Source organism: Haliotis asinina, chromosome 7 (assembly GCF_037392515.1).
Source record: "Haliotis asinina isolate JCU_RB_2024 chromosome 7, JCU_Hal_asi_v2, whole genome shotgun sequence".
Classification (NCBI taxonomy): domain Eukaryota; kingdom Metazoa; phylum Mollusca; class Gastropoda; order Lepetellida; family Haliotidae; genus Haliotis; species Haliotis asinina.
The window spans coordinates 9,785,626-9,813,024 of NC_090286.1; the positions used below are offsets into that span (position 1 = coordinate 9,785,626).

Sequence of the window (27,399 nt, forward strand, 5' to 3'; positions counted from 1 at the left end):
GACCAATTCTTTATCGGTATCACTTAGTTGCTATAGTGTGATAACTAGACTTATCGAGAACACTCAAAACAGTGGAATATAATTAAAATATTTTATATCAATGGCATATTGAAATATCTTGTAATTAGTCTTGTAAAAGGGATGGAGAAAGAAACATATATTACTCTTTAAGCGATACCTCCCTCAAACCCGGAAATCCGCAAGGGAGAACACTGTAGTGTGTGTGTGTGGTGCTTTAGCAGATAGAACAGCAGACACTGCATATCGATTCACCCAACGCACATAGGAATCTTTTTCGCGATGTCTTCCTTGACAGCGAACATGTGTTTGAGGTGTGTTGCTCTTGCTTCACGGCGAACTCATTTTCTGAAATTCGCAAGGATACAAATGTTAACAGTGCCGAAAGTGAACGTTTCTCTTCCCAAGTTGGCCCACAGTGGTTACAAGCCGACGTTCTACGACCACCAGAGTGCTCGGGACCTAATATATTCTTTAAATCAAGATCAAAGAAACATTCTTCTGAGTGAGATAACACAGTTCGAAGAAGAAAGAGTCAGAACTCTAGGTGATGTATATTTATTTTCGCTTTTGTTACAATTAAGTATTGAAGGTTACACCATCAATCGTTTCCCAGCAGAAAAAACAACAAAACACTTCAGGTGTTCCAAATACGCACGCGACCAGAGCAACCAAATACCCACGTCCCAACCCTACATTTGTTGTGAGCTATTCAGTTAAACTGGAAAATTGAAATTAACAATGTAGAGATGTGTTCTTAAATACTATGAACCATACAATTGTAGTGTAACAATAAAGATTACTTTGAACAATCTTCATATCAGATAAGTTTGACACATCATGCTTTTCAAAAGATTGTGATGAGAAGGTTACTGTTATCTTATCAGATGCACTAACTAATAATATTTATGTTGCTTTCTTGAATGTCTCTGTTGGTGTGCAAGTATGTGCTTTGTATTGAGCCGAGGTACTTGTATTTCATGTATTGTCCAGGTGCCTTGTTAGATAACATTCTAAGCAACATGTTACTAAAAAATATGAATAATGTTAATCTAGGTGTGATGTATTCTGAATGTATGACTTAGTGTTTCTAGTGTCTTTAGACAAAGTTGTAAAGCGAGTTTGCATGTTAAACACGTTACTTATAAGTGCAGTCTTTATGTCATTTCTTGGGGTTGTTGAAGATAGCGGGATTGACAGTTCAGACTATTATTATAGTATTAACTTCAGATGCTCCTATCCCATACTTTTGCTCTTAGCATCATTTTCATTAGGCTTTAGTGTTATTGTATGCAATGTTGTTAGCCAAGCTTACATGGCCAGACTTTGACCTGGCTTGTCTTTAGACAAGTTAATGAAGTCTCTGTGTGGACTGATCAGACCTAAAGAAGAAATTTAGTTCATGTGGGTACTGTACCCACTGTGTTGTTCTGGAGTGTGTATTATGAATGTTGAGTGGGTATTCCATTTTCCATTACCCACTGCCTTCAAATATGTGACTATTTTAGTAATTTACTCACCTATGTATATGCCTTTGAGTAAGTTCTGCCTTATGTCACAGTCTCATACCTAATCAAAAGCAACTTAAAAAGTGAAATATGTTGGAAATTTTCTATGCATATTTTTCCCATTTTGCCTCTGTAGTTTGATTAATGGTAGCTGAATCCTGCTGATTAGCAGTCTAAATAGCACCAAGCTAAATTGGGAGCTGATTACTGTAACAGTAAAGCTGCTTGTTTTCACAGATGATGAGAAGGTTGTATAACCATTGTAATGAGATTGATACATAGATAGGCATGATGCGTACTGTTATTAACGACAGCTACTAGCTGTATGCATGATTACAGCCTATTCCATCGAAGTTTGAACAGTCAGCAGTGCCGAGCCGACTAATCATGTTATAACACTGAATGTGGTGGTCGCATGCCATTTGTTGTTGTCATGTCCAATTATCAGAGGCACCCTTTACTTTTGTTGTGGAGTTTGAGCATTTTAGTTTTGTAGGAGAACATCTAAGATTTTTATTCATTTTTGCATTAATCATGATCAATACGTGTTATTGATTGTGTTATTAGTTCAGTTTTATCTTTTAATTTTGAACACACACTCCTGTGAATTCCTTTTCAAAGTATTGTTTTGTATTTTCTAATAAATGAACATCTGGTTTGTTTGATTAACTTTCTTGGAATGCAGTTTTGCAAAGTTTCACAAAATGTGTTGTCAACTTGTCATCTTTTACAGTAAAGGAAACAATATCATTGAATATCAATATCAATATACTTTGAAATATTGGCTGGTGATGGTCTTGGGTGTAGTGCTTACTACATCCTCGATATCTCCAGGGTATACGTTCCGATAAGTCTCCACTATACCCTGGACGCATCTACGGCTCTGCTCGATAAATTTATTACCTCCCTTTGCTGGCTCCGCCTTCTCACAGTAGCCAATCAGCTAGGCCGCTGTTATAACCAAGCTTGCCAGTGTCAACAAAAGTAGCGGTCGCAGCTGCGAAGGTTTGTTCGCAGTGCGTCCCAGATTTTAGGGAAATCATACAAACAAATTGACAGGTCCGAAACTTTAAAACAACATATGCAAGAACACCTTTTACCTCTTCTAAAGAACCTCTGCATGGTTTCTGTTGCCAAGTATAATCGCTTAGATAATTCAAAAAACGAAAGTGAGTCGCTCAACTTCCCAGCGTAGACACCTGATTGGATCAAAAGACAGTCAAGGGAGGTAATAAATTTATCTGGCAGAGGCGTAGATGCGTCCAGGGTATAGTGGAGACTTATCGGAATGTATACCCTGGAGATATCGAGGATGTGGTTACTACTGCTGATTAAAGTTCTTTAAATGACTCTTCAGAACTAAGTCTTGCTCCAAAAATTAGCTGTTATGAACATGTTATGAAGGAGCAAGATGTAGCCAAAGCCTTGTTTATGAAGAATATATTCATGTTAATCGAGTTTCTAATGCCTTTTAACTTCAGGTTAAAGGTCACATGCAACCCAAAAATCAAACATAATTAAAACACAAATATCATTTATTCATGACATATATTATACTATGCATTGCTGATTATGCATAAAAATTTTAACAAAATCATAAGCGTACAGTTGCAAATGAAAAGTGCAATATTTTGTACTTGGGTATACTACACTTGAAATGGAGAAGCTGGGATACTAAACCCAGTCAGAGCTGTTGGGTGCACACTCATGTTTAAAGAAATCTTTTTATTGGCTGGCTCATTTACCGATAGACTTAGCCGACTCTCATTTTATGGTGTATAAGCCTGATATGTGTTAATTTCAAATTGCATGTGGTCAATGATTGAAGTTGTGTATTCCATATTGTGATTAGCAGACAGGCAGACAGACATATGTCAATAAACCAGATTGAGTTTTCTCTGTGACAGAGGTGTCGTACCGGTAAGGCTAAACTTATTTTTCAGATATTCCGGGAAGGCTAAAATGTGTAGTTCAGTTTTCCCGGGAGAGCTAATTAGGGAAGTTCTGCCAAAGCTAAAGATAAAGTGCCAGGAAGCATAACCCATGTCGGAAATAGAGAGAATTCTTTTCAAAGAATGGTTATATTCTTCGCTTTTTTTTACTTTATACTTCAACTTCAACTTCATTATTCTCATAAATCACCATTGGTGGCACAAGAACAAAGAATATACAATATTAACCAATGTACATAGACATAAACATGCACCATGATGATATTTAGTATTTACGTAATAATTTATACAAGTGAGAGGTAAATGGTGATAATCATTAGCTATGCTTAAACATCAAAAGCAAAATTGACAGGTGACATGACCTTCTTAAGTATGTAGCATTAGTTAATTGGCTCAACAAGAGCTATATACATTTAAAAAGATAACTGAATTCCTCACCAACTAAACATAAAATGCCAGGGGATTTATTTTCATCATACTTCAGAAAAAACAATTCTGTCAAATAATTGTTTTATGGACTGTAATCAAGGGTGTGCCATAGGATGTTGTTCATAGTCATATTAATGTAAAACATGAGATAGTTTGATTGTCTCAGTAGATGCGTGTTAATGCCAAAAGGACAACATGTTGATGTGGATTCTTATGTTTAATGGGAGTCTGCCAAATTTGACATAAACTGTAAAGTTTGGGGTGGATTTTCTGAGACCACTACAAGATCATCAAGGTGGCACAGTGTCTGAACTTCTCAAATTGTCTTCAACTCGAAGACAGACTGGCAGAAATGTGATTGACCATAGATGATGACAATTTTACGTTGAATTCATTGAAATCTTAAATGAAGAACAGAGGTGAAAATATTGTATTACTAATATTGTTACATGTGCCAAAATTAAAGAGTGTCCACGTTAATCCTATTTTCTTTGTAATTTGTCAGAGCCTCTGAATGAGGTGCGCCATGTTCATTTAGCCATAACATTGCACTAAAAGTAGTGTGAGGGCTACACACATTGAACTGAGAAGCATCACGCTTTTAGCCTTTCCGGCCACGAACCATGATAGAGGCTGCTTATCACAATCAACATGTTGTTCTGAGGTAACGAGTAGAATATTTATTTGTTTGTGTACACAACCAAGATTAGACTACTGGTCATGACCTCATACTCCGACCAGATATTCTGTCTCAAGCTCTGTGAACCTTTTCACAGTGCATGCGTATTGGTGCAGCACACCATAGCTGTTGAAACCACTTTTTTCCCCAGCGCTGGGGGAAAATTAGTGAATCCTTTGAACTTCGATTTTGCTGGCTTTTTTTTATCGCATTATTTTTCAACTTTATAGGTTGAATCTGCTGTGACCTGTAAGCCTGACCTGATTAGGAGTAAACGACCAACAAATTGAACCATCAGAACATATTCTGTTGATAAAAATCATCAAAAGATACCAGACAATGATGGTTATAATAATGATCAAGATGATGAAGCCATTAACAATCCATCACTCTGAATTTCACGGTGCATGGAAAAAGTTGGAATTCAAGACAAAATTGAAATTTTACTTGTCAGGTTGCTATTTAAATGCTTATAAATAACACTCATGTCAGTTGGAGGATTAAATTTAGAACCTGACTGGTCATGAGAGATGAGAAATCTATTTCAACAGCCTGAAGCTGGAATTAATGTGGAGGTTTCTACCAATTGCCAACACTTCTGACTCCATTACACAAATGGTTCGAGCAGGAAGGACATTACCCAGCAGGCCTTCCTCTTCCTGGATACAAATGTTTAATTGTTAGGGTAATCGAGGTAAAACAGCTGTAAAGATGCATCATGTCCATGGCAGTGATAGCTCACTTGTTTAGCTTTAGACTCGATGCCCACACGCAGCATGACAGGATGTTCTTGTGTGTGCTTGATGTTAAACTCATTTAAGTTGATTGCTGTGTGCTTCCAACAATAGGCTGTGTTTCTGTAGAATGTATTAAGCTCATTTACTTGTGATGGATGGTGATTACTTGCACTGAACCCAGAATTCATTAAATTTGACTTCTTTCTTTGTCAAGATAATTAATGTGAAACATGAGCCAATGAATGTGTCTGGGTCATTTCAGGGCTTGGTTTAGGAACTAAAGCTGACCTGTGTCTAGTACATGTTCACATGCAAAGCTTGTTGAAATATATATGAACAAGTAGTGCCTGTTACTGTATATAAGGCTGGTCATTTTGTTGTGTAGTGAATGATTAACAATGGATGACATATTGGAATGGTTGAAAAACTTATTTTATTGATTTTTGTTATTCAGTAAAGAAATAATGTGATTTATTAAAATGATTTAAGATTGATCGTGGTGTCTAAACGACCAAGCAGTCGATTATGTTTTCTCGTAATTGAAAACAAAAAAAATTTGGAATACTTGTTTGCATTAACAATATTTTTCACAAGGTTGGCTTTGTCCATAACATTTCATAAGAACTCTGAGCTCATTCAAAGTCATGACTGATTTATGTTAAAGGCACCAGGAAATTTATGTTCTTAACATACTTGTCACTCTTTAAAGATAAGAAATTTGCTAATGCATCTTGTGCAGTTTGCAACCCCCTGAAAGAACCACATTTTAAAATTTTTTTGTGCATTGACAAGCATAACCAGGAATATTTCGATAAATGATGCTAACCGAATATTTTTGAAGATTGTAATGAACCAATCATCAGGTGGGATTTCAACCAATTTCCTTTCATACTACAGCTAATATTGAATCAACTAATAATTGCACATTACGCAAATACAAAATCTTGACATGAGCACAGGAGTATTTCTAAATAGAGACGGTTTTAATCTCAAGTGAATTCTTGACGGAGAGACTGCTTCACTGAAAAGGTTATGTTCAGGAGAACCCTTCATGCTTGACAGTAGAGGACAGGAAAGTATTTCCAGCCAGCAAGGCATCCAGCTGGTGCACGGTTACGTCTGTATGTAGCAACTGGTGATTGGAATTAGATTTGTGTGGTTGTCTTTGAATATTGATTATTGAACTCCTTTGTGAACTTCTTAATTGCAAAATGGGAGAGAAATGGTGAAGTAATCGTGACTTCAAGCAGGAGTGTGTAGCTAAACTGCATCCACTCTTTGAAAGTCAAAGCATTCTTCCAGTTACCCAAATGTTAAAGATTGACCACGTCCCTGGATTCAGTTACCTTACGGGCAAGACCATTTTGACCATTGAGTTCCCAGCACTATAACCTTCTGATGAGCATTGTGTTGGAAATTGCGTGTAAAAGTCAAAGGGTGCTTGCCTTTATTGTACTGTTAAGGCAGTTCTAGAGTTGATGTAGCTATAATAGCTAGTACGTACACAGTAAGTACACATTAGGGCTGCCACAATTCCACTGTGAGTGAAATAAGACAGATATCCAGAATACTGAGTTAAGCAAACATGATAGTTGGGCAAGGAAAGATGGCACTCTCATTTTGCCCTTTCACCCTTCCATCTTTCCTTCTGCCTGTCCTGAAACTTTGTCCAGAGCAAAAGTTAAAGTTTACATACTAGGTTCTCCAAACTTCACACACGTTTATCATTACCCATAGATATGCCTATTTTGAAGTTTTTGAGAAATCTTTTTGTCGCTGTTTCCATGGAAACACGACTTAGCGCCGAATGTGTTTTGTATGGGGCATATCTTTTAAAGTTTACATGCTAGGTTCATCAAACATCACAGACATGTCGAGCATTATCCATTGTTGTGCCATTTGCTATTTTTGGAGGTTTTTTTTCAGAATTATTTTGGGGGTGTGGTGGGGTGGGTGGGCGGTGTGTTTGCTGTTTCGATGGAAACAAATTTTGTTTTGTGCTGTTCCCAAAACAAAACAAAATTTGTTTCCATGGAAACATGACTTAATGACAGATGTGCTCGATGATTTTGTCTGGAATATGTTAAAGGTTAGATACTAAGGTTCACCAAATGTCATGTTCATGTTAATCATTATCCATTGATGTGCTTTTTGCTATTTTGATTTTTTTTTCAGAATTTTGTTTTGTTGCTGTTTCCATGGCATCATGACTTAGTTAATCAGTACATGGCTAAACTATTATGTAACCTGTATATATAAAGTTTAGAAGCAAGGAGAAAGTTGTGAGGTGCTGGCACTTGTCATATATATCAAGATCAGTCATTTCCATGGCATAAAGTGGGAAGTGGGGGTTTGTGAGCTGTGCTCACTTCTACACTTCAATTTTTTTAGGCCTTACTTTCTTGAAATCAGATTTAAGCATTACTTTCAGGGAAAATGTGTCAAACTTAGCTTTAAACCTTTTTACTCTGTATTGGATCTGTTGAAAGAAAATACAAATAACCTTTGAAACAAGTTAAAATGTATGCAATGGATGAGAAATCTCCTTTAGTGTACATAGGAATTGTTTAGGTAGATTTGCTTTAGAGGTGATTCTTTTGAGAATTTAGGGAACTCTTTGAGGCACTAGCAGTTGACATGAAATTGTGTCTATATATGTAAAGCTAGGAGGACTTAAATAAAGCTGTGTTGATCAGTGTTAAACTGTGTTGACTGCTGTAACTTAATTGTCTGTTGAGGTGATTCTTTTTAGAATTTAGGGAACTTTTTGTGGCAGTGACAGTTGACATGAAACTGTCTACATAAAGCTATAAGGACTTACATGAAGCTGTGTTGATCAATGTTAGACAGTGCTGACTGCTGTAAACATTTGTCAGCTGATGTGAAGCTGTGTTAATTGATATCGGTCTGTGTGGAGCTGATGACAGATGTGAAGCTATGCCCATTCATATATAACTGTGTGTCTCTATGTGAGACAGTAAACCTTATGCCTGCCTGTGTTGGTCAACATGATCAAGGTGCAGTTTGGTCTCTTTGTTTGAAGTGGTGTTTCTTGAAAAGCTGTGCACAATGTTGTAATTTGTAAAGCTGTTTCCATTGATGTGAATGTGTGATCAATGCAAAGCTGTATTGATCAATGCATTGCTGTGTCGAATCGAATGTGAAACTGTCTTGATCAATGCAAAGCTGTATTGATCAATGCATTGCTGTGTCGATGAATGTGAAACTGTCTTGATCAATGCAAAGCTGTATTGATCAATGCATTGCTGTGTCGATGAATGTGAAACTGTCTTGATCAATGCCAAGAGGTGCTCATCAATGTGAAGCTGTGTCGAGTAATGCGAAATGGTGTCGAATGTAAAGCTGTCTTGATCAATGCAAAGCTGTATCAGTTAATGCGAAGCTGTCGATCTATACAGAGCTGTGTCAATAACTGTGAAACTGTGTTGATCAATGCTAAGCTGTACCGTCCAGTGCAAAGCTGTGTCAATAAATGTGAAGCTGTGTCAATCATGCAAAGCTGTGTCAATCAATGTGAGGCAGTGTCTATTCTGATTACTGTATATTTTTCCTTGTGAAATGCACTGACCTCCTTTAAATTCTGTACATCACAATGAAACTCAGGAAATAGGATATATGACACGTAGCATGTTACTACAGATAAGGCATAGCTCTCTCAAGTGGCTGAAAAATTGTAGTTCACATTCAGGTTAACCTCATTTAGTGATTTATGCTTCATCATGTTCATTGACCGAAATTCTTATAACACCAATACTTGATTTCAAGATCTTGAATGTCTTCATTGATTAAACAAATTTTCATGTTTCATTTCATTTAATTTTTGTTCAGAAAATCTGCTCTTCTGTTTTTGGTGTTGTGAGAATATTATTCAGTACTAATTACTATGTTTTCAGGTGGTGTCAAATCTAATGGTAACGAATTTGCATCATGCTATGAGGATGGTGGACATGCTTGTAGAATTAGCAACATGTACTTTATCTTTATGTTTTTTCTCATTTATCGTTGGCATTTTTGTATCAGTGGAGTGGTTGAACCGATGAATGTTTGATTGTTCTGGGTTGTAGACATGTAGATTTTGAACATGAACAGAAAACATGCATGTGCACACAAACTGAGAATAAAATTAGATATGATGTTTTAACATTGGGCTCTGTTCCACTGAATTCTCTTAGCACTAAAAACGATTTTGCGTTGATTTGTTCATATTTTATATGTAGGTTTCTTTGGACAGGGTCTTGTTTTTTTACATGACTTAATGTCTACCTGGAATCTTTTATACAGGGCAACCCTTTGACCAAACCTGTGAAGATCTGGGTTAGAATTGGTCTTTAGCAACCCATGCTTGTCATAAAAGGCGACTAACAGGATTTGGTGGTCAGACTGGCTTTGTTGACACATGTCAGCATATCCTGGTTGCATAGATTGGTGTTCATGCTGTTGATCACTGGATCATGCCTGGTCCAGACTCTTATTCACAGACCGCTGCCATACAGCTGAAATATTGCTGAGTGTGCCATAAAACCAAACTCACTCAATCTCTTTGACCAATACATGAAACTTCCAGATATTTAGCTACTGTCATCATTAGGGTTTTCAATATTTAATCCATCAAGTAAAATTAAAAGACTTTATTCGTCAGTAGGAGTGAACATTATCAGTATACTGGTATTGTTTCCTCCAGAGCATTTTAGAAGGGCGCTGCGCCCTTTTCTTCTGGTGCCCTGCCCTTTTTTACCGTGCCCTGTCCAGTACTTGCTAGTTGTGACGGAGCACAGGAACAGACTGAAAGTTAGCAACTGTAACAAGCATCTTATGATCAGCCTAAACACTGACAGTCACAATGACTTCGACTGGGAAGCTGCTGTGAAAAGCTTCCTGAGAAAAAAGCAAGGAGACTGTACTTTAATAATACATGAGGCTCAATCTGATCATTTTGTTTTGGTTTTTATCGTGGTTGTGCCCTTTTCAAACTAGGGTGCCCTTTTCTGTAGAAACTTCACCCTGCCCTTTTTGTGGTCTGGAGGAAACACAACTGGTAAACTGCAATGCACTTTTCAAATGAGACCCGAAATATTTGTGACTCTGTGTGGTTTGCATTGAAATCTAGACAGTCTGTCGTTCAAAGCCAATGCCTCCTTTTTGTTTAAAATTTACCCAAACTGATTTTACAGTTTCTATTATGTGAATCATTGCTTATATTATGGTCCAGAGTATATATGAAATAGGATATGCATGTACAGTCAGTGTCACTTGCTGACAGACACTGTAGATGCCAATATGTTGCATCACATTTCGCAATATGGATATATGAATTGCAAAATATTACATAACAATTGATCTGCCAATACACAGTCCTATCAGTCAGTACTACCAGTCAGAATTTCAAAAGTGAAATATGATTCATAGCTTTTAAGTTCTACAAAAGGTTTGAAGATTCATACACACCATGAAGTACACTAGAAACTTTTAATACTCAGTGCACTACAGTATCACTCTCTGTAAGATGCTTTGCTGAAAGTTCCATGCCTCTGAGACAGTATGTATCTGAAGCGATAAAGTATCCTGTTGCAACACATCACAATGTATTGACATCGCTACGCCATTCCAGTCTGCTCTCTAAAATGTAATCCTCTTGTAAACGTACCCTTCGCGCACATGATTTTTCATTGCCTCTAACTTTTTCTACAATGCATCTTGCTCAGTATTATACCATGTCTTGCTTTGCTGTTGCTTTAGTTCACCAATGTTGCAGGTGGAAAATGTCTCAGCTGGAATCGCAATTAAACAGCAAGTAGCATGTTAAGCTGAACTGAGCCTATGTCCAAAGTCGCACAGTGCATCCATCAAATGTCATGTGACAAGTCTGCTTCATCTCGATGTACTGATCAAACTTACACTGGAAGTAGAATTGTCATATTGTCCCAGATGGTTTAAGATAATCTTAAATTTAATGTAAATAACAACAGGAAGATGTTTAACCCTAATGTAAATCAACTTCAAATGGTTGTCGTTTATTTTTTTGTAATAATGCATTTTAGCATATCGGGGCAGACAGATGATCCCAGTAATGCTGATTTGGATAAGGATTATTAAGTTAAATCATCAAGTCCATCACCTTTCTGTTTGTTTTCTGCCCTAGAATAATTGTAAGTATTGATTTGGCATCTTAGAAATGAAATATGTCCTGGTGCTTTAACATTAAAATAGTTCAGGGCAAACGTGTATTTTATTACACTATGTAAAGGGTTGGAGGGAACTGTACTTCTAAAGTCTGTAGGTTGTGATCTTGGATTCCAAACAAAACTGAATTTGTTCCAACATGGAAGTTCATTTTTGCTTACTTAAAGCTTTGTCTTTTCCCAGTGCATTCAAAATTTATTTAGACAGTGCACTCAACATCTTCTCTTTTATCAATGCATATAATATGTTGTATTTTAACCTTCCACTCAACATCTTCTCTTTTAACAATGCATTCAACATCTTCTCTTTTAACAGTGCATTCAACTTATTGTCTTTTAACAATACATTCGATGTATTCTCTTGAACAATCCATTTAATTTTAACATCTTCTCTTCAAACTACATACGGTGGAAGCCTTCTAAACTAGCAATTGTTGGGATTGGCGAAATATGCCATTATAGCGAGTGTGCCAGTTTAGCGAACATTTCCCTTTTGAACCTGACAATGATATTCCATGTGCTGTTTTGTTTTAGAATTGAATTTTTCTTCAAAATTAGTTTTATACGCTTGACCAATTTACCTCACTTTCTCAGGCGTAATCCTTAACCATACTCCACCGTAATCCACTGTGTTGTAATACACATTCTGCTAGTCTTCAAAGCCATCTTGACACAGCGAGCAACTGACAAATTGGGAGACGCCAGTTAATTTAATTTACCAAGTGACACATGCAACTCACCAATTTACCTCGCCTACTTATGCTTTATCCACCGTACTTTACTGTAATCCAAAGTGTTGTTAATACACATTCAGCTTATCAACAGTAGAGTCAAGATGGTGGATGCCAGTTTTGTGAGTCAAACAGACAAGTGGACGGTCTTTTTTGTGCCGAAGTACAGAGAAGGCTGACGCTGGATTAGAGGGTGTGCAAATGATCATTAATTAACTAGTTTCTGCCAGGACCAAATTCTAGTGCCGATATTGAGAGCATGCTGGATTGGGGGATACCGTTTTTTTGAGGGCTTCCACTGTACTGTCTTTTAACAGGGCATTCAACATCTTCTCATTTAACAATGCATTCAACATCTTCTCATTTAACAGTGCATTCAACATCTTCTCTTTTAACAATACTTTCAACATCTTCTCTTTTAACAATACTTTCAACAGCTTCTCTTTTAACAATGCATTCAGCATCTTCTCATTTAACGAAGCTATGTCTTTTCCTTGTCTCTGGATCTGGACTTGTTAATACTGAGATAGAACGTGACATCTTCAAGTCCATCACATATCACATTGCAGTGTTTCCGTTTACTGGTAATTACTGATATTTTACTGTTTACTGATAGATATGCCTTGTACCAGTAATCTCAAACACTATCAGTTCAGTGTAGCGGTAAAAATCACATACAATTAGTTGGCTAAGACACTAGTGGTTGTAGTCATACGTTAAAAGCACACTAAGCAGTAAAATTAGTTGAACATTTAGTCTTGTTTATTGTCTCTTCACCACGGGAAACAAATTATAATGGAAATCCCTCCGATCTGTATATAGAAGTGACCAAAGGACCATAAGCGCTGATGTTCCATAATTCTGATTGGCTGAGAAAGTTCAGGTTCAGGTTGAAAATAGTACAAAAGACATGGCAAGTTTGGAAAGTTAGTGAATTTAACACTGCATTGGGACATTTTTATTTCAATTGTTCAACACTTTACTGGCTTTAGCTACAGACATGGAGATGGTTTTCAAGTACTTGGTTATGGTCATAATCTATTAAGTATATTTTGAAAATATTAATTATATTTTGTACATTTTTACAATTACTCTGTCCAAGAAGTCAGCAGAATGTGTTTACCGACCAGTTCCTCAAACCCTTTGTTTTCCTAATACCACATCTCTGCAACACTCCTGAAAACAATTACAGAGAGACCAGTCAGCATCAAAATCGTTTATAGAAACAACAGCAGAGCTAGAGGTGCCACAGCTATTTGTATTGATACATGCAGACCAATTCTGTCTCTAGCCCATGGCTGTTCACACAAGGGGTGAATTTGTTAACATGGTTAAGTACCAAGGACCAGGTTTGATAGGACGCACTGTTGTCGATTATCATGATTATTCAGTGTATAAAATCTCCATTCTGTTGTCATAAACATCCTGGCACTATTTGTGGTTGACAGGGTCATCTGTTTCATGTCCAGTTCCTGTGACACAATTGTTCATATTTTCCTCAAGGTTATGTGATACAGAAATGTGCTTCTAGTAAATGTCTAATGATATCAGGGTGCAATTTCATCATTGAGAGGATCCACCCTTGGAAGTAGATTTTAGCTGGGGCAAGTAAAATTTACCAACAGATTGCACCCAGTGCAAGTAACTTAATAGTTTCAAAACATAAGTCATCATAACAAGGGCGTGTGAACTTGTTTTGTCTTGAGTAAAGAGTTAAAATCAGTGCCATGGTGTGTTGAATTTTATGTTTTTGTACACATGTTTTTGACATTTACAAGTGATTGTGAAAGCCATGCTCCCAACAGTTGCGCTTTTTTATTCCCATAGATTTGTTGTGCGTGCTGAGGGATGAAAGTAATTCAGTAAAATTTGAAATTAATGCATTGGTGCATTGGTCTAGTTTAAAATGCGTCTCAAAATTAAATCGAGCTGAGAAATCTTTGTTGATAAAGTGTTACACCTGGAATCTTTTATGTTTATTTTCTTTTGACACTTGTTATTTACTAAATAACCTGAATAGAGCTTGTTAAGCAATGAATGGAAAGGAGCTGGCAATGTTTTGATTATGCTATCATGTTTGATCACGTGATTGGTAGCTACTGCTTGTCTTTTGGCAAGGTTTATAAACATATTCCGACCTGAAAAACTTCAAAGGTGAGCAAAGATCGCAAAACAGTTCTATGTGGCTGGAGAATGTCCTGTCTGGTTTAAGTGCTAGAGGATCTTGAAACAATGACCAGTGATCTTAACTAGTGATAACTGCATGTGACTTGAGATACCTTCAATGAAGAGGTGACCTGTATTGGTGTAATGTGTAGTGTCAACACTTTCGCTATTGTTACATTCTAGTAATTTGCCGATGAATAAATTCAGTGGATACCAATTAGTATCATGGGTATCAGTGCTCATTTGTAAGTTGATTATATGAGAGATGTTTAAACTGTTGTTTGTATTCTGTATAGTTATGATGAATGCTAACCTGAAGACAGGAAAGATGGCCAGAGATTTTATTCATTAAGTTCTCAAACATGGTCAGACTGAACTGCATCATTTGAATAATGCGAGAAGAGCACAGATGCATAGTAAATGCTCACATAAATTTCATGGTTTACAGTATTAACTAGACCAAATTCTTGACAAGACAAATAATGATCCTGTAAATCGAAGTAATTATTACATGTTATAGAGTACACAACACAATTTCATTACTTTACAGGTTCTTTATGTTACCAGTAAAAACTGTTGAAATTAATAATTGTCAAACTGATGTGACATTAATTTTGAAATATATCTCACATGGAGTGTTTGCCTTATATATGGTTCTGTTTAATGTTACATTTGATTTGCTCTGCTTCAGGTCTCGACCCACCTGTGCCGCCAACATCAATGCAGCTGCGCCTCTGTAAGTGTGTGTCATCGACAGCTGCTACCAGCTGTCTCTGTGTTGTTCTAACATTATACTTCATGTCCTATGGATGAGCAAGTTGTCATTTATGCTTAATGTAAATGACTAATTGGAACCATGCACAGAATGTTAACCAAACATTTGAACAAATCCGAGTTTAACCGCTTGATGAACTCTGTTCATTCATGCTGCGAAATAATTCTGTCAATATTTTAATATTCCCATAGAGGTACCCAGAAGCAGATTCGGGGGTGGGGGATGGGTGGGGAAGAGGGTGTGTAGACACCTGCTTTTGTGCTGAAAATTTGTTGTATGACCACTGAAACTCTCATCAAAATGAAGTGTACACCCCTCCTTTTTTAAGTTCTCAAAAAGTTGTATCCACCTCTGAAATTACCCACCATCAGCATCACTTGATTCAGCTTGCAGCTCCGAAAATTATTGACAGACCTCTCAATTTCCCATGGTTTTGAACAAATCTTTATCTATGTCGGTTTAATGCTTTGATTAACTGAACTGAACCTGACTGGAAGCTGAATGAGCTGATGTAGGCACTTAGTCAGACAGAGGATCCTAATGCAGAAAACCAGATGTCTGATCAGAGTGAGACATCTGGCAGACGTCATTATGTGACTGTTCAGTTTGTGGTGTACACTGGCTGTTCATCAGCACTGACTAATATGATTCATAATCTGACTATCTGAAATATGGGGAATATTATTAAAAATTATAAATTTGAAAATTGTATTATCATCACAATAATATCTGGCATAAAATAATGTAATGTGATAAAAATAGTCAAAAGTTATTCACACAATACACAAACTGAACAGACTTTGGTCTTGAGGCATAAATGAAGAAAATGTTGTGGATCCAATTACTCGACCAACCCTTGAATTCTAGCGCTGATCCTACTTGTTTAGAGGTATGAATAAAATATCAAATGCCGTCATTTTCCCTGGCACCAATGGACATCAGCGGTTCTGACAGAGAAAGCCAACATGATGGCTGCAAGAGTTCAGTCATGATTGAATAAACAATTACATATTGATAAATGTGCTATTAGTTCTTACTTCTGCAAAAAAATTTAAAAATTAAATTGGTAGGGTTTGAATACTTTAATATCCCAGGTTTGGAAAAAGCATGCATAAGAGTTCTAGATGAATAGATCAGAGTGCAGTCTCACAGATTTACTGCGGAAATCCTTTGAAGTCCTAGCCTGTTGACTGAAATTACTTTTTGATGTTCAGACTAAAAGTCTGAATTAGCAATCTGGGTTACACAGAAATTTCCTTTAAAGAAAGATTACCTCGGGACTGTAAGTTATTTACAGCAGTCCGAGAAAGAGTCCAAGGTGGACAGAGTGCACTGTAGATATAAACAAAACCCACTTGAGTATTTGGGTAGCCTAGTGGCTAAAGTGTTTCCATCGCACCGAAGACCTGGGTTCAATTCCCACTTGGGTACATTGAGTGAAGCCCACTCCTGTGTCTCGTGTAATGATATTGCTGGAATATTGTGAAAAGTGACTTAAACCAATAATTAAATTAATTGTTGTGAAAATTGGCTGTGAGGACATGATCCTTGCGTCAGGCTTTTTTTTGTCAATATGTCAGGGTTTTTCATTATTTGTAAATTATTTCCAAAACTTTTAAAGGGGCACTGATGGAGAGACTGGTTGTTGCCTTTGGGATTGTTTTTCCTCCCTTGAGTGCCCGAACTCCTAGAACTCATGACTGGTTTGTGGCCTCTGCTGTGCCATCCATATGCACAATCGATACTATAAGTATAGTTTGATCGGCAAAGATGAAGTCATTTTTACTTCATTATTATGAGTGAGTGAGTTGAGTTTTACGCCGCACTCAGCAATATTCCAGCTATATGGTGGTGGTCTGTAAGTAATCAAGTCTAGACCAGACAATCCAGTGATCAACAGCATGGGCATCGATCTGCGCAATTGGGAACCAATGACATGTGTCAACCAAGTCAGTGAGTCTGACCACCCGATCCCGTTAGCTGCCTCTTAAGACAAGCTGAGTCACCTTTCATGGCAAGCATGGGTTGCTGAAGGCCTATTCTACACAGGACCTTCACGGGTCTCATTAGTATGAAAACAAATGAAAACACTTTGAAAGTTCATCATCTGCCATTGGTAAGAACTGCTAGGACTGAAAAATCATTTTGTTTTTTGATCGTAATTAGTTTCTTGAATTAAGATGCAATTATAAAATTTAAAATGAACTAAAGTCATAGCAACAATGCCCAGCTATTTTCTTGTTCAGGAATGTATCCGTCACTGTTGAGGGAGCAGGTGCTGGCAACTTGCAGCTTGGTTTCGTAATTACACCGTTGGTGAGAAGCATTAATCGTCCTGTATCAGTGGCCCTTTAAATGATCTATGGCTGAATGTTTCGAAATCCATACTCACTCACTCACTCACTCACTCACTCACTCCTATATGCATCATTTGTTTAAAATTTGACAGGTATGTAAAATATCGATTATGTTCTTTCAATACATGTATGAGAACAAAGCCATGTAATAGTAAGCATACTTTTATGAAGGTGTTGATTTAACTCACTCACTCACTCACTCACTCACTCACTCACTCACTCACTCACTCACTCCTATATGCATCATTTGTTTAAAATTTGACAGTTATGTAAAATATTGATTATGTTCTTTCATTACATGTATGAGAACAAAGCCATGTAATGGTAAGCATACTTTTATGAAGCTGTTGATTTAACTAAACATGCACTGGTCAGCCAAGTAGACATTGTAAACAAATTGTGATTTGTTCCAGTTCATAAGTGTGTTTATCAAGCTGCATATAGATAAAATGGCTGTTAACTATTTTGTTATCTTCATGTTGATTCGCTGGTTCTGAAGATTAATCATAAGAACTGGTGATACTTTAAGTAACAGATGAATTGAAAATCTAGATAATTATAGACTGTAAGCCATATTGTAGAAAAATGTATGCCAGGGCAGTAATTCCAGTTTGCATCAGTTCTAACAAAATGTGATAACAGCGTCTGGTCATCTCATGTAAATCTGCTGTTGGTGGCGACAACGAAGTATTGACATTCTGTCTGAATTTATTTTCATGTTTGGGAGACTTGAGCAATCCAATTACGCAGATGTGGGAAGACAATTGCCCTAGAATGTTTTATCCAGATTACAATGCAAGAACGCAAATCACGGACCTTTCTCAGGCTAGCTCTAGTCTCTAACTTTCAGCTTTGTTAGGATTATGTGGATGTTTCTAATGACTTTGTCCGCTGGATCTGTTTGAGATGAGAAGGGAATTCTGCTTTGCTGTGACTGAAAAGGAAGAAATGGATGTCATACACTCAGGAAAATCTATATTGAAGGTGTCCAGATGATAAGATCAATATGGAAACCAATCACACAAATGTACAAGCAGACAACTCACACTACATTTTGACGTCAATTGTCCACAATTCCATTTTAATTTTGGGATTTTCTATCTGTATGAGTAGATATGTTCTGATTCTATGCAATTAAGGTAATGTAGAATATTTGGATGCTATGAAGAGTTGTGGAGCTTGGGTAGCCAGGAAGATCTGGTGGTAGGTTCAAATCACAATTTCTCACAGTGATGTTTTTTGGTTTGTGAAGGTCCTGGGTAGAAAAGGCCTTCAGCAACCCATGCTTGCCATAAAAGGCGATTCTGTTTGTCGTAAGAGGTGACAAACAGGATCAGGTGGTCAGGCTTGCTGACTGGCTGTCATATGTTGTTTCCCAATTGTGCAGATCAATGCTCTTGCTGTTGATCTCTGGATTGTCAGGTTCAGACTTGATTATTTATTGATGGCCGCCATATGGCTGGAATATGGCTGAGTGTGGTGTGAAACTAAACTCACTCACTCACTCATCCTTGGTTTGAATAAGGTTGTAAACATCTTAGGCTGCATGACTTCAGAATTTCTGGCAGCAAATATGATAAGCTGTTTATAAACAAACAAAAAAAGCCCCAAAACTGTTCAGAACCCTGTGAACATCTAGGCCAGAATTGTCTTCAACAACCTGTACTTATCGTATTGCAGTGTGTAAAACTCCCAGAAGACTTACCCGGCAGGATATAAACTTGTCAGTCCAGTTTTCAACTGTGACAAAACAACCCAAAACTTGAATATCTGAATATTTTACTGCAGGAAGCCTGACAAATTTCTGGCCCTATGATTGCATGCCTATAGTGAACTACATTTAACACTAAAAGGCAAATCACTAAGTTTATGTAAGCTGTAAGTGACTGGTTATCGTTACATGAACTGTCCAATCTGCCTGCCATCATATTGCTGAACATTGCTGAATGAAGAGTTCAACAACAAAGTGGAAAAACTGAATTCTCTCATTCATGCACTCTCTTGCTTATGGCCAAACCAGATCATATTGTAACTCCTTATGATGCCATGTGAGACTGTAATCTCTGAAAATGTTTTAAACAGCTGTAAATGTGTTTTTTCTTCATGTCTGAAAATATTTGTATTTCTGTATTTTTACCAAGTTACCAAGGCCCTAATGAATCATGCCTGAAAAACAGTATTTCACCTTTGAACAATATGTATCCGAAGTTTTTTTAAATATTTGGACACTATTGCTTAACGAAAACAAGATGAAATGATATAATTGTATCAAAACACTGTTGACACCTGCTAATGCAAACTGGAAACCATGATGGAAAGAAATTTCTTGATAAATGACAATATTCGCACAAAAATTGTTGCAAAAAATTGCTGGTGCAACCGAACATCGTGCTGACAAATCAAGTTAATAGGTTTGTATTGACACCATCGGGAGCTGTTCATACAATTACATCAGGCAGGATGACAGTCATGAATTATTGATTGTATTTTCGGAGGTTTAGGTAATCATAAACGGAGCGTCAATAAAAACTTCCCATATGACAACTGGTAAATCCATTTCCTGAGAGAGCTGAAAGGACAAATGATTGTAATGTAACAGCTGCAAATTCAGAGGTTATGTTTGTAGATGCTATAAAAGATAAAGCCATGATGAATCATTGATGAGATTTTCCTTAACACCGCACCACGTCAATGTATGAATATCAGATGATGGCTGTTTGGTTGGATGGTTGGTTGGTTGGTTGTTGTTTAATGCTGGACTCAGCAGTATTCCAGGTGTGTGGCGGCTGTCGGTAAATAATTGAATCTGGACCAGACAATCCTGTGATCAATCGATCAGTTTGGATACAATGACGTGTCAACCCAGTGACCATCCAATCTCACGTGTTGCCTCTTATGACAAGCATGGGCTGCTGAAGACTATTTCTAACTTAGATCTTCAAGACTTCTATATTTGCCTGATACATCTTTTATCAAAATAGGCTATGTACAGTTATTCTTGCCCACATGTACATTCTGGCCTTAGGAGCAAAATGAAAAAAACAAAATGACTATCTTATCTTTTCATTTCCTGTTCTGTTTGCAGGAAGCTAATCACACCACTCCTAGTTCAACACAATTGTCACCCACTTGAAAATATCATGTTAAGCAAAATAACACTGAATATGGGAAAAAAATGTTTTAAACGTGCAATATCTGTATGTTTAAAAATCTTCAACAAAATACTTACACAATATTTCCCCCTTTCCAGACCTCCATTACTTGGTGGGGTAGCCTAGTGGTTAAAGCATTGTCTGATTATGCTGAAGTGTCCCAGTTTCACTAAAAGATGTGTCACTTTTTATCACTGTTTAGTCAGGGGTTCAAATTATTTTTTAAAAGCCACTTGCCACAGGGCAAGTAGATATGAAATGAAATCCATGTGTATTTGCAGTTTGAAACCATAAGTGGAAATTATCTAGTAGTCCACAGACAAGTAAGATACCCTAAGATTGCCCGAAATGAAACTTGCTTGTCCCGCACATCGGGCGATGGAATTTTTGAACCCCTGTTAGTCACTAATGTCATAAAATGTTTAGCAAGGATGAAAGAATGACATATTTGTGTGGCTGAAACCTATTACTTTTCATTTTGTTTCAGTGGCTTTCCATAATGCCCTTCCATTCATCGGGTTCGGCTTCTTTGACAACTTCATCATGATCGTCTGCGTAAGTCTACAGGGTTCCAATCAATATCCAATCAGGTGTTCACATCAGCTGTGATAAGGCCGTGTAATTATTAACGCTGTCTTCTGGCAATTACAACGAGGCTATTTTACTCTCATTTTGTCGACCTCCTTTGTCAAGGGAATACGTTGCTGCAGTCAGCCTCTTCAGATCCCAGATTTTATGGTTGTGATTCAAGCCAACACATTGCCAGGGGTGCTGAGGATGATACTAGCCTCATCACTAGAGGGAACTAGGTGATGCTGTTCTTGGAATAGTAATAAATGAAGCTGGTTTTGACTTATAACTGAGCATCTGTATTTGTTCAGTGTGACAGTCTGGTACAGCTGTTGGTATTTTTATCAAGTAAGCAGCTCCATCATCATCATCATCATCATCATCATCATCACTGATACGGCATCCTTCTGAGATGCCATTTAACATACCAGAACATAAACTTACTCCCCCCCCCCCCCCCCCAAAAGCACTTACTGATTTACAGACCACTTTCATTTAGCCTGAGAATTTCTGAGTGCAGTGTTAAACAATAAACATTTGGTTGTTTCTAGTTAAACACCACAATATTCTAGCAATATGGTGCTGGTCTGTAAATAATCGAGTCTGGACAAGACAATCCAGTGATCAACAGCATGAAAAAAATGAATGATTGTCATACCATTTTGTTGCAATCATACTGAGAGAAATATGGGATAGCAAGGGAAAATAAGTTACTAGAATTTTTACTTTACTAAGAAAGTGTAATCCCAAATATAAGATATGTTACATTTGACCACTTTCTAAATGCCATTGTTTTAATCATAGCAAGGAAAGAATGAACTACCAATGGCTGTGTTTCATTTAAAGAGATCAGTGCATTCCATTACTCTTTCAATACACTTCTTGTTTATTTTCGTGTATGTGCTTGTAGAATTCTGAAACAAATTTGAATGAAAGCACCTTGTTTTACCAATAATTTTACCTAAACCTTTTTTCTGAAATTTATTTTTTCTTTGTAAAGCCAGGAACAATACACATTGCTAAAGATATGTTCCATCCTTCCAGATCCTTTAATTGTTGCCTTTTACCAGATACGACATTTTTTTAAAAAGATTTCTACTTCAATCATTCTTTTTTCATTTTTGCATGTTTTTGGTTCATTGTGTTGAAAGCATGGCAGAAAAAGAGAGATTTGAAAACCTGAAATATGGCTGCCACACTCTTTTAGTCCATAGATCATTTTCTTTTAAGTGAGGGCCCTGAAATCTGGTGCTTGTTTATGTACAATCCTGATTACTGTACTCATGAAAGCTCTGTTTCATGAAAGGTTCATGAAAATGTATGTGTAGCAGAATTAAGTGGCGGTAGATTGGAATGACAAGGAAAGGTATTGCGTCTACAACCATTTTGGCATTTCTTTGAATATTTTTGCATTTTCATTGCTAGTCTAAATTTGTAATCAGTTACTTATGCAAATTGCTAGTGCTGTGAAGCTTCTAATTGCGAAAATCAAAGTGTGGTGTAATCTTTGCCAGAATATTGACGGGTTAATGATCACAGAGCGTTAAGCAGGACAGAATGGGGGGAAGTTCTTTTGCCCAAGGTTGTCTCTTGAATGCATTGTATCTGTGTTTTACATCAATAAATAACCCATGCAGAATGGTTAGGAAATGTGTCTTTAATCAGCGCTTTGACCTTTACATACAAATGAACCTGAAGCTCAAATAACATTTGAGAAACTGAGAAAAGATATGAAATTTGTATGGACTTTGTAAATTGTCTGTGGCAATGCCTCGTAAGGAAACTGACTCTTTGGGGATAGTGTTTAATCATTTTTGTCATTCATTTATGATATTTTGACAGTTGCAATGTTGATGACAACACTGATTTTGTGTTTCTCTCGACTGTCTCTTTCTACTGTTTTGTAATGTGTTATTATCACTTGTGTTGGGATGTTTATACACAGTGTACATGCAAAACCATTATTTTTTACAAAAAGAGAGTCAATGTAAATTTTACTTTACCTTGTATTATAAATTCCCAGTCTTGGAACTTAATTCTCAGTGATATGAACTGAAACAAAAACAGCTGTTTAAAGTGGGCCAGAAAATGAACTGGTTGATGTCACGAGCATCAATCTGTGCTATTGGAATACAAGGACATATATGAACTAAGTCAACGAGGCTGACCACTAGTTCATTATGGTCATTTTTAATGCAAGCATGGTTTGCTGAAGACTGATTCTAACCTAGATATTAATGATTATGATGAAACAGGTTTGTACATGGTGTTTATGTGTTTTTCCAGGGGGAGTACATTGACAGCACGCTTGGGACTGTGTTAGGAATATCTACAATGGCAGGTATGTGTGGCATCAACAGACAACTGTCAGCCATTTGCAATAAGGTTTGTTTAATTTCTGACAGACTGAGAGAGACAACTCTTGGCTAGCTAGTACTAGCAGCCTGAGCACTCTAAGCTGGCATGCTATGATAATAGGGGTGTTGCCATATACTGGGTTCGTGATACGATACTAGTGGTATAACAGTTCATCGATACAAAGTTTTACATTGCTGTGATTCCCAATAAGACACACTGTATGTCAAATCGGCCATGATACATGATCTTTAACTTTGAATATTACTGAACTACGATATCTGTCAAGATTTCTACCATTTCTTTGTTTTGATATTAAGGTGTTTTACGGATGGTGTTAGAATGAAAGCTTTTAGTGTCATGATATGTATCGTATCACCAACCTGTATCATGATACGTATGATTGTATTAAAGCTTCAGTGCAGAATACTTTGGCAATATATCCATTTTATTCATTTTCAGTTAGTAGCTAAAGATAAACACTGAAAACTTTCACAATTGTTGGCAACTAGTCAGTGAGCACTAGAAAAAATATTTCTTATCCTCAGCATAATTTAGTTGTCTCTAGCCTCTGCATTTTGATAGATATTGTTGATGCTTGGCCTTTGTTTCAGCTGCTGGGTTGGGGAACTTAATCTCGGATGTTGTTGGACTCGGGTAAGTGAGGCTCTGTTACAGCAGAGCTCCAGATATGTTTACTTGCATACTTACTATTTATCATATCTTGCGGTCTATAAAGCGACCCCACAAATAGGCGACGCCTCTGCAGTCCTGTGGCTTCTGTTTCATATTGGCCGTGATGATGGTGATGATTGTAATTAAGGCTGGATGTAGGAAAATAAACTGGCAATATATTGCAGTTCAGATACCCATATTGCTTTACTGTATTGCAGTATATTGGGACCTGAAGCATTTTAAAGTAAGTGACACAAATTGTGCATGTCAATCCTATTTTCTACAGTGTAAGTCCCTGAACTTATGTTTTCTACATGCGTTCGGAAAGCTTCGTAACACTCAGAAGTCTTAGGGTATTTCTGTGTTTGACACCAGATATCAACTTAAGTTTGGTTTGAAGTTTTGTTCATAATTTTCGTTGAAGTCTTTTGCAATGTTTTGGATCTCAATGTTATAAATATTTACTCAGTGATTTCTAATTTATCCTGATCCGGTCAATTTGCTGTCTAAAATCTTGGAGCTTTTTTGAGAATAGAGAAACTGGTTCAAACTAGTAACCACTGTGTTGATGTTAAATTGTTCTTTTCTTTCTTTTCTTTATTTTGACATGATTTAAAGTTTTTTTTATTAAAGCTTAATCAAGCATAGCGACTTGTGTTTTGTTTTTGCTTTCTAAATCAAGCATTAACTCGATTATGAGTCATTTTGTGAAAAAATATTTTTGCAATATATTGCAATGTGAATATTCTCATAATATACCCACCCCTAGCAATCTCCGGGTATTCCTTTTAATACTGTGCAGTCCTCATAGTATTTAGTTGAAGCTCTGATCCATATTATTGAGTTTCTGGTGTATTAGAGATGTAGAAGTTGTGTTAGGGCAGACTTTTGGCTGCTTTGTGATTTCAGTCTGTTGTAAACCAGATAATCGGTTCTACCATGTTCATCTTAACATGATGTTCACAGTTATATGAGCCTTGACAAATTATTCTGGTCTCTTGGAAGTATCTTCATTAAGTGTGCTTTTGATTTTCTTCCCAGATCTGCATCTTATGTTGAGAGGCTAGCTGCAGCAGCTGGTGTGAGAGCACCTCCTCTCACACCCCCACAACTCGACATGAAGTCCACGAGACTCACGTCAAGTTTTGTGAGTTATTCCCCTTACGTTTCTGTCCTGTTTTTACTCATGTGCATTTTGTAGGGCTGGCTGTGGATATAGATCTATTTGATCAATAATCGTTAATTAGGTATTGATTGATTATCAATAAATATTAGAGAAGGAACTCGCCATAAAAGTCTGAGAGAAGCTGACATCAAAGATGAGTGATGACATATTTATGTAGGGAGTATCCTCAATGAATTAATTAATCAATTGGTGAAGTAATGATCAAACATACTCACTCACTCACTTTATATATCTCTACAGATGACTTTTTAAAATGTGTGATTAAGCATGCATTCACAAATGGCTGAGGTATATGTATTCTGTAGCAAAACAATAATTGCTGGAATATTTTGTTTGTTTTGTGCAAAGCATTTGATGGTGATATTGTACTTGTGATGTGTTTGGTGGTAATTGGAAATTGGGTTTGGTGGTGAGGTGAGGTAAAATGGTCTTTAACATTAAAGTCACATGTTATTGCATATATAGAGACATGTGCATGGCTATTGTTGTGGCTGTTTGATGTATGTACTTGCTACGAATTTTAACTTCGAACTACGCCAATACGATTCCACTAGAAATCCTACGAAATTTGTATAAAATGTATTAAAATTCTGATATATAGACAAAAACATACATTTTCAACAATGAAATACATTTTCAGACTTCACGTACCTTCCATTCATCAAATTTAACGACATATTTGAACTGGATTGATTGCAAGTAACAAAAAGAAGTTTAGCGAAGCTGATTTGAATACCTTTAAGATTTGACACATTTAGTCCAATGGAAACCACGTGACCGTAATATCACTAATTTTTTCTCAGTATCCATCATGATTTGTTTATTTAGTTGACTAGTAATTTATGGTCAAACGGCTAATCATGAACGTTGAAAGTACTATTTGCAACAATCTGGGGTTGGCCTCTCTGTGTATAGTTAGCACGGGCTACTGTTGGTTTTGTAGCATGATACCATTCTACAGGGGAATATTGTTCACTGGTTGAACACCTCAATGTTAATTTTGAACTGTTTGAAACATGAGTATCGGATCGTACACTTCAAATTATTTTTGATGATTGAACACTTGTAATGAACCAGTCCGTAATTATCAGATTTTAACTAATTCCCAGCACTACGAACTTCAGCCCTGACACATTCCAGGCAAACACACAGTCCACAAGTCAACAAATCCATCTTTGTTGTATGTAGGCATGTTATTTTAAGTCATCCAGTCTTTGGAAATGACTTGATGATTATCTCTAAAACTTATTTTGTTTCAGGGCAAGATTGTTGGTATTTCATTAGGCTGTTTGATTGGAATGTTCCCATTGTTGTTCTTCCACGATGATGAGAAAGAGACAGAAGAAAAATCAGAAACTGAGTCAACAGAGTCCTTGAAAAAGCTTAGTGAGAAGTAGTGGATAGGGAAATAGCATCTCTCCATTTTGCAGCATTCACAACCATCTGTTGGAACAGCAATACTCACAGGCCTGATACCAACACTGGTTTGTGAACATGAGACCTTTAGCTCTTTACTGCAGAAAATTAGTTTTGCATACTGTTGTGAAATGAAACTGAAAGAATTGAAAAACTGGAAACGATGTTTCATTTCTGACTTAACAATATGTCAGTGGAGTCATTCACTTAAAGGGAGAATGAAGATAGTATTTTTGTTTTATATAAATGTACACATTACATATGTATTTATGGCTTATCATGCAGGTTGTCTGCCATGTTAACAAAGGGAGGTAAATGTGTCACACCATTCAGTCATGTAGCCAGTGATGATGATGATGATGATGATGATGATGATGATGATGATGATGATACACAGTCAGTATTCGAAAAGGAAAGGATTTGTACCAGATCTGCCTCCAGTATGATATTAGCTTCTGTTGTTTTGTTCTTTTTGATTACCTTTTTAGCTTTT

At 36.8% G+C, this 27,399-nt stretch overlaps 1 protein-coding gene across 1 annotated transcript; it reads left to right on the top strand.

Annotated features, from left to right (window-relative positions):
- The first annotated feature begins 222 nt into the window (after positions 1 to 222).
- LOC137291273 (transmembrane protein 65-like) lies at positions 223 to 27,399 on the top strand. Its single transcript, XM_067822575.1, has 7 exons — positions 223 to 565; positions 15,112 to 15,156; positions 21,192 to 21,259; positions 23,561 to 23,615; positions 24,244 to 24,286; positions 25,346 to 25,451; positions 26,750 to 27,399. The coding sequence occupies exons 1-7, from the start codon at positions 301 to 303 to the stop codon at positions 26,885 to 26,887; spliced, it is 720 nt and encodes a 239-aa protein (XP_067678676.1). The 5' UTR covers positions 223 to 300; the 3' UTR covers positions 26,888 to 27,399.

Bases quoted from the DNA above. Each gene is read 5' to 3' on its own strand.
- LOC137291273 (XM_067822575.1), top strand. From the start codon at position 301: ATGTCTTCCTTGACAGCGAACATGTGTTTGAGGTGTGTTGCTCTTGCT. The intron at 15,157-21,191 runs GTAAGTGTGTGT...ATTTTGTTTCAG, and splicing joins ATCAATGCAGCTGCGCCTCT to TGGCTTTCCATAATGCCCTT. The intron at 25,452-26,749 runs GTGAGTTATTCC...ATTTTGTTTCAG, and splicing joins CGAGACTCACGTCAAGTTTT to GGCAAGATTGTTGGTATTTC.